Source organism: Solanum stenotomum, chromosome 4 (genome assembly GCF_019186545.1).
Source record: "Solanum stenotomum isolate F172 chromosome 4, ASM1918654v1, whole genome shotgun sequence".
NCBI classification, from domain to species: Eukaryota; Viridiplantae; Streptophyta; class Magnoliopsida; order Solanales; family Solanaceae; genus Solanum; species Solanum stenotomum.
Genome location: NC_064285.1, coordinates 63,649,764 through 63,658,615, shown reverse-complemented (window position 1 = coordinate 63,658,615; position 8,852 = coordinate 63,649,764). Strand labels below are relative to the sequence as shown.

The 8,852-nt window shown below is 28.1% G+C and overlaps 1 protein-coding gene across 1 annotated transcript; it reads left to right on the top strand.

The window, feature by feature from the left end:
* The first annotated feature begins 5,787 nt into the window (after positions 1-5,787).
* On the top strand, positions 5,788-8,490 carry LOC125863159 (protein kinase PINOID 2). Its single transcript, XM_049543318.1, has 2 exons — positions 5,788-6,403; positions 7,590-8,490. The coding sequence occupies exons 1-2, from the start codon at positions 5,823-5,825 to the stop codon at positions 8,401-8,403; spliced, it is 1,395 nt and encodes a 464-aa protein (XP_049399275.1). The 5' UTR covers positions 5,788-5,822; the 3' UTR covers positions 8,404-8,490.
* Positions 8,491-8,852: the final 362 nt, after the last annotated feature.

The following is an 8,852-nucleotide window of genomic DNA, read 5'->3' as shown; positions in this document are numbered from 1 at the left end:
AGCTACATATTATGTATTCGGTTTATTTTATAATGTTTCGAGCTAGTTTTTAATGTATCCGAGCTACATATTATGTATCCGGTTTGTTTTACTTTTTTCAGGGATTAATGTAATTACAAACTAAATAGGGATAGATTGTAATTTCATATTAAAACTATGTGATTCCTAAAATTTATACTAAAATCATTTCGTCTCGTCTCGTTCCATTTGTTTGTTTTATCATGTAAATTGTTGATAGTAAAACTAAAATATAGTTCTTTGATTTAGTGTGATATTGTCTGAAAACTATTCCCTCTGTCCCTAATTACTTGTTCACATTTCCTTTTTTAGTTGTCCCTAATTACTTGTCCATTTTGACAAATCAAGAAAGGATAAAAAAATGTTACCCATTATACCCTCAATTAATTGCTTTGAAAATGGTAGAACTAGTTTTTAATTCATCCACTTCATAATTAATAGGGGTAAAATGGTACTCACTATATTCATTATTATTTTCTTAATAGGTGTGCCAATTTAAAAGTAACAAGTAATTAGGGACAGAGGGAGAGTACGTACCAAATCACTTCTTAAGTAGCCAAACTTCTAGCAATGATCGATACCTTAATCTATCTCTTTTTATAATTGAATTTTACTATCCTGATTAATTTATTTTATATTCGCATTGCGCTCCTTATTAGTGCTTAATTCCTTCATTTTCAAAATTAGAAACAACCCATTTGATTAACAACGAAGAAATTATATTTACCCCATCATATAGGAACGAATTCATAATTTGAACTTAACTTTATGATTTCTACGTTTTAGGACAATGACCAAATTTGTTTTAAAACAAAGTCTCAAACTTATCATGAATTAAATTCTGGTCGATATTTTGGACAGGCAAAGTCAAAACTTAAAAAGAGGTTGGGTATATGTATTTTCACATGTATTGACAAATAAACAATAAATACAAAAAAATATATTTATTTTTAAAAAAAATCAAATAGAATCGAGCTCAAATAATTATATGTACTATATAACGTAAAAGAGATATTTACATAATTAAACTATTAGTATAGGATAATTCTAAGTAACTTTTTTATAATAAACAATTTTGTAAGTTGTAAACCAAATAAAAATGATGGAATTTAATTTACTATAGTTAACAACATATATACATACGCGATGTAAATTCACAAGAAGGTAATGTGTACGTAGTGTCAGTACAATTTTAGCGTAATTTTCAATCGAAAAAAGGTCAGATGAACTTTCTTTCTCCTATTCGACTATGTCTCTGCAGAATCTTATTTTTATCTTGTAAAGATAGAGAAGACCCTGATCAACTCACATAAAACATATAAAAATTAAGTAAATAATATTTAATCTATTATTATACATTATATTACATCAATAATATAAATATATTATACGCAATCGATATATATAAAATAAAATTTACCATCATTAATCTACATAGTGATTCCATATTTGAGTACGTGTATATAAGTCTATAAAGCTAGTGGACAATGAATAGAGCACGGGTATTTTCATGTACACTTTCTGCTTTATTACTGCTTTTATGAAATAAATTGTAATTATTATTTTTTCTGTCAAAGTTTTTTTTCCTCATACTAATAGTAAATTTCAGAACTTTTTGACCGTCAAAAGTAGAAAAAAAAGAAGAAGAGTATTTTTCATGAATATACTCATCATGAATATTGTTGTTATTGGAGTTGGAATTATATATTTATATACTTCAAACATAATAATAATAATAATAATAATAATAATAATAATAATAATAATAATAATAATAATAATAATAATAATATTAATAATAATGATATTTCTTTTCATCTTAAATTATTTATCGTTATTTTAATTAAGATAATTATTTTAAATTATTTGTTATTTTAGGAATCCAGCAACAATTGCAACATATCAGTTTCATCTCATATGTCATAAATGAGAAAGGTATATAAACCAATCTTATTAGAGAGATTGTTAATTTAGAAGTTCAAGAAAAATTAAATATATTTTTCATTTTATTGTTAATACTATCTTTGTTCATGTTTACTTATTCAATTTGAAAAATAAGAGATGTTTTATCATTTTATACATGATTTATCTTTATTATTAAATACTAGTCATTTTCATAAATTTTTAATTTCAATATTTAGATAATTTATAATAATTAGAAGTGATATACTAATATCATTTTATTTATTAAGGCCTAAGGTGTGCCAAATAAAATATTAACGAAGGTAGTAGTTATTATTTAATAAACAAGAATTATCATTAATACATAAATAAGAATCTCTTAATTCATATTTCTTTAAGAAACGTATAAAAGAAAAACATACGTCCTCTATTTTATATTAACAAAATTTTTGAAGCTTTTTTTACTGTTCAAAGTAACTGAATTGTTCAAAGTTCAAGATAAATGTTTAATTTTTTTTCCATATTTACCCTTTTCATTAATGAAGTTTTATATTTTTTTAGGAGATAAATTGCACTACTTACAAAATTATATTTATTATTTCACAAAAATTAATAGTGAAAAATATGATTTAATTTATGTCTTTGAATATTTTTTCTTAATAGGTGTATATTGCTTCACAAATTAAGTTAATACTCGGTCCGTCCATTTTTAAATTGTCATGTTGCGCTTTTCGAAAGTCAATTTGACTAATTTTTAAAGTAAAATTAGATAACATTAATTCGATGCTTAAAACAAAAAATTTAGATATTCAAAAACTATACAAAAGTATTATAAATTGCAATTTTTTGCATGTCAATATGATGAAAAAATACATCGTAAAATTATAGTCAATGTACTTATCATTTAACTTTTAAAAATAAAATCATAACAATTAAAAGTGGATAGAGATAGTATGAAATGAAGAGAGTAATAAATATTTTGAGACAGAGGGTGTAATAATTATAACACTAATGGTGATGTTGATTTCTATAAGATAAATTGTCATTTTCGACTTTAAAATAGTCATTAACTCATTACTATATAATTTGACACCCAATTATATAAAATCTTTTTAGTTGTAATTAATTTCCCATGATTTATGGCATATATTTCATTATCTAAAGAGTAATAGGTAGCTTTTGCCCGAGAAATATGCAAAGCATTGTCAAAACCACATGCTTTATAATTATATCATTAATGATGACATGAAATGTACAATTTTTTTCCTTATAATTATTTGATATTTAAAATTTATTAAAAGACATAATAATTATGTCTCAATTTGGAATAAGTTGAGATCGTTTATATGAATAAAGTTTATTTTATATCTTCATCATATAAAATAAAGTAAAAGTAAAGTCATATATCCTCGTCTACATACTAGATATCATTTGTAGGTTTTTTAAGACCATTTTTCTTTCACGTACATATCTTGTTTTCTTTTAATACCTTCGTACCATAATTTCACACATTTGAATGAAAACACTTCTAAACTTGTCATGAATTATTAGTTTGTTTCTAAATTATCGACAGTCTTAAAAATATCCATTTACTTGACTAACTGAACTTAAATACACCCCTGATCTTGCCACGTAGATGAAATGCATCCCTGATTTCTCCTAAGTTTATGAGTGTTTTCAACACTTCTTTCGACTTTTTATTAAGAGTGTCATGCTTCTACAAGAGTTTGAGACCACTTGCTATGTCATGTGACAGATTGAGGTGTATTTAAATTCAATTAGTCAAATAGAGAGTGTTTTTAAGGCTGTCAATGGTTCAAGAACGAAACCAACCATTCATGCCAAGTTTAAAAGTGTTTTCAGTACTTCTCTCTTTATTCAACTTTGCTTGTGTAAGTATGTTCTCATTGTCGCTACTCTTAATCCCAAATAATGAAAGAGGATTACAATAAACTAACACCAACATAATACTCAATTAAGAATAAAATTAGGCTCAATTAACTAAATACATTTTTGAACGTAGCAAACCTAACCAATTAAGTTATGTTAAAAAATAAATTATGCATCACAAATGTGATACCATGTGTTAAAAGGAATACACGTTCTATCCATTTCCAAAATTACCTCGCCTTTTCATCAATATTTTTTTTAAAAAAAATAAAGCAAAATTCTTCCATTACTATAAATAGGATTTGTGAAAAAAATCATGATAAGAAAACATTTTAATTTTTCTGAAATAATAATGATGCTGCATAAAAAGAGAGAAAATATATACCAAGTATACAATTAAAATATATTAATGTATGACACCATGACATCAGGTCAAAGAGGAGAACGAAGGATTGATATCCTTCTAGATTAATAAATTTTTAAAATAATGCATATGATATTTTAGAATGAATTTTATATTATAATGAGAGAGGATGGTGGAGAGCTTTATAAGGTATATTATAATTTTATATAATATAATTATTTTTAAGCCCAAGGATAGTATAGCTAAAAAATAAATTTGTGAAGTTTATTTGATTAAAATAGATAATTTATGTCATGAAATTGAGTTGTGACTAGTTAAAGGAATATATTTACTTCATCAACATATTTTTACCAAATTAATAAATATAAAATACATGCATATATATATATAAAATCGCGAATATAGTTGTATAATTAATTTTTAATTATTAAAATGATATTATTTGATTTGACATAAATATCATATATTTTTATAATTTCACTTCGTTTTAGAGACCCTTTGGATGGACTTCAAAAGCTATTATTGTACTTCAGTCTTTTTAAACGGGCTCTTAGTTTTTTTTTTCCTACCCGATGTTCGGTATCTACATTGGAGCCCAACTAAATCCGAATTCGTGTCAAAAAATTTCACATTGGGAAGTAAAGCGCTCCCTAACAAAGGTGACTCTATATCTAAAGGAGCTCAAATTCGAGACCTCTTAATTAAAGATGAAGGAGTACTTATCACTGGTCAAATGGGCTCTTAGTTAGTTACTAGTTGGCAAGTCAAAAAATATATGTTTAGATTATAATTTTCTAAATATCTTTTAATTATTAATTATTGTAACTTATAATATTTTTTTTATATAGCTTCTATATTTTAAATATGTAAAATCTAAACACTTTGAAGATTTTATATTTCAATTTACATCAAACATTAGTTAATTTAATCCACTTACTTCGAACCAAGCTAAATAAATTGAAACAAAAAAGATCAAGTACTTACCCCGGTCAAATTACACTCTATTCATCTCAAAATAAGTGTTACTTTAGAAAATCAATACTATTTTTGTCGGAGGAGATACCAACTACTCTCCTCTATCTCAATTTCTACGACTCACTTTTTCTTTTAATTTATCCTAAAAAATAACATATTTCTATATTTTTTTAACAATACAACTTTAAAATACTCCCTCCGTCCCTATTTACTTGTCCATATTTCCTTTTTTAGTTGTCCTTATTTAGTTGTCCATTTTGACAAATCAAGAAAGGACAACAAATTTTTTCCTATTATACCCTTATTTACACTTCTTGAAAATTGTAAAAGTGTATGTTGTTTCCCTCCAATTTATTTCACTTTAATTCAAATAAGTGGTTGTAATTTTGAAGTGAAAAGTTGTCATAAGGGTAAAATTGTAACTTCACTGTGCTAATTATTGTTGCCTTAATCTGTGTGCCATTTCTAAAGTGGACAACTAAAAAGGGACGGAGGGAGTATTTATTTTACATACAATGAAATGATTTATCGTCGCACTGTTACAAGCTTTAAAATATATTTTTTTCTTGTGACGTAAATTGGGACGGAAGGAACAGTAAAAAAATCTTTATATATATATAAAGCCTGAAGAAAGCTGAAACGAAACTCAAAAACGTGCTCTTCCTCTCCCATAATGGCCACCACAAATCGAGACGAATCCGACAAAGACAGTACGGCTTCTTCTTCAATAACAATGCCGGAATCCAGTCGCCGGAGTTGGATGAGTAGTACTAATCTCAGCAGTTTCAGTAGTCGCCGGAGTTCAATTTCACTCTGCAATGAAAACCCCTATTTCTCCAACTCACACAAACCACACAAATCAAATCAAATCCCTTGGGAACTCATTCGACGGATCCGAGTCGAATCAGGTCAAATCAAACTCGAGCATTTCCGGTTACTCCGCCGAGTCGGCGGCGGAGATATCGGTAGTGTTTATTTATGTGAAATTCGGAATCCGGTTGTTGGTTTGCCGCAGTGTTTTTACGCTATGAAGGTTGTGGATCGAGAAGCGGTTGAGATAAGGAAGAAATTGCAGAGAGCGGAAATGGAAAAGGAGATTTTGGGGATTATTGATCATCCATTTTTGCCTACTTTGTATGCACAATTTGAAGCTTCGCATTATTCGTGCTTGGTTATGGAGTATTGTCCCGGCGGAGATTTGCATGCCGTCCGGCAACGGCAGCCCGGAAAACGTTTCAGCATTTCCTCTGCTAAGTAAGTGATTTATTAACGGGTTTTTAAGTTATATATATCGACAGTATAAAAAAAAAAAATTCGTCATATGTCATAATTGAAAGACCAATTTTTAATTATAAAAGTTTAATGTTCCGTTTGTTCAGATATATTTGGAAGTTGAAACTTGTAAAATTGACTCGTTGAAGCTTGAAGTTGTATTTGAACAAAAAAAATGTGAAAACTTTGTGAGTCAAAGTGAATTTTTTTTGAAGATAGATTTTTAAAATTTGATGTCTATGGCCAAACATATATTATTTTTTAAAAATTTGATTCAAAATTTATAATTAAACGTTAGCTAAGTTTTAGGCACTAACAATATAGAGTTTTTACCATATGGGATCATTTAAAAGCTAGGTAGTTAAATGTAATTTGTTTAAATATTAAGAAGTTGATTACCTACTATAAATGTTATGACAAGTAACATGTTATAATAAGTTAAATTAATTTGATGGTATTAAACAAATTTAATAGTTTATATAACTTAAAATCTTAATTATATTGATTGGGTTGCCTAGAAAAAATAGTAAGTTTACTTCAGTAATATAAATAAATATTACACTATGAGTATATATAACTTAAATCGATTAGGCATAATTATATTTTGTTTGTCCATATGTTATATAACAGTTTTATTGTTTAGTTTGTATTATCTTTAATTTAATCTTCAATTAATAGAATTATTTACTGATTAACCGATATTTTAACTGTATATAATATAGTCATTTCATAACAAATAATGAGATAGTTGTAGCTACACCTAACAATATTCATGCATTTGTATCTTTGTCTTTTTTAACCTCTAAGCTTTAATGTCAGTCTTTTAATAATACCCACTTTATTTAGTATTTTGCCATAACCTTTTCGCTTCCGTTATTTTCTTCTCCGAACTATTTGAATTTTTTGTAAGTCGAGTGTCTACCAGAAACCACCTCTCTACCTCTAAGTAGAGGTAAGGTATGCATATTACCCTCTTCAGACTTCACTTATAGGATTATAGTACTGACTACACTGAGTACGTTGTTGTTTTATCTTGCGATGATCTTATAGGATAGAACTGAGTACACTATCCTCTTCAGACTTCACTTATAGGATTACAATACTGACTACACTGAGTACGTTGTTGTTTTATCTTGCGATGATCTGATATTTTCTTATTTATTTATAGGTTTTATGCAGCAGAAATATTAGTGGCACTAGAATATCTTCACATGATGGGAATTGTATACAGAGATTTAAAACCAGAAAATGTGCTTGTAAGATCAGATGGTCACATTATGCTTTCAGATTTTGATCTTTCTTTTAAATGTGATGAAGTTGTTCCAACACTCGTAAAGTCGAAAACAACAAAATCCATTACCAAAACCCCAAGAAATTCATACTGTGCTATGCCAATTCAACCAGTTCTATCCTGTTTTTTATCAAGAAAAACAGAACAAAACCATGAAAACCAAGAACAGAATCAAGAAATTGTTGCTGAACCTATAAATGCTCGATCAAAATCCTTCGTTGGCACACACGAGTATTTAGCCCCCGAGGTGATTTCAGGACAGGGTCATGGAAGTGCAGTAGATTGGTGGACATTAGGGGTGTTTCTGTATGAGCTTATTTTTGGTACCACTCCTTTTAAAGGAGAGAATAATGAGAAAACGCTCGTCAACATACTGAAGAAACCATTGACATTCCCAAGAATCGCGATAAGTAGCAGCAGAGAGTATGAAGAGATGGTGAAAGTTCAAGACTTGATTTGTAGATTACTTGTGAAGAATCCAAAGAAGAGAATTGGGAGTTTACAAGGTAGTGTTGAAATCAAGAAACATGAGTTTTTTAAAGGTGTAAATTGGGCTTTGATTAGGTCAATTAAGCCACCAGAAGTACCAAATGATTTGGTGAAAATGAGAGGTGTAAGAGGTGTTCCAAAGTTGAGTAAGAAACAAAGGGAAGAACCTTATCAAATCCCTCAGTATTTTGATTACTTTTAAACATTGTAAATAGTTTTAGGGTAATTAATTAACAAGATAGCAAGTTGTAATCATGTATGACATGAAGAAAAAGAGCTAGTTGTTTTCTTCTCTTTTAACATTGTATGATATTATCTGCTTTAGATTAAATCTTTACGATTTTCCTTTCAAAAGGTCTCACGTCATTTAAGGAGTGTACAATCGTCTCATACATGTAGCTTTCTTTTTTCTTATCAACTATCAATGGAACATCCAACAATCTCCTCCTATCGAACTAAGCTTCACATGATTCCCATAACGCTCCTAAATTAAGTTCCACATGGTACATCATTTCATGAGCCTATATGAAGATACATTATGTGCCACCCATATCGTCCGATTATTTATCGCCATCGAAGGCCACTAAAGATAGTAAACCTAGCTTCCCGTCATCACTCGACAATCTTTGTACTCGTATCTCGAAATTATAG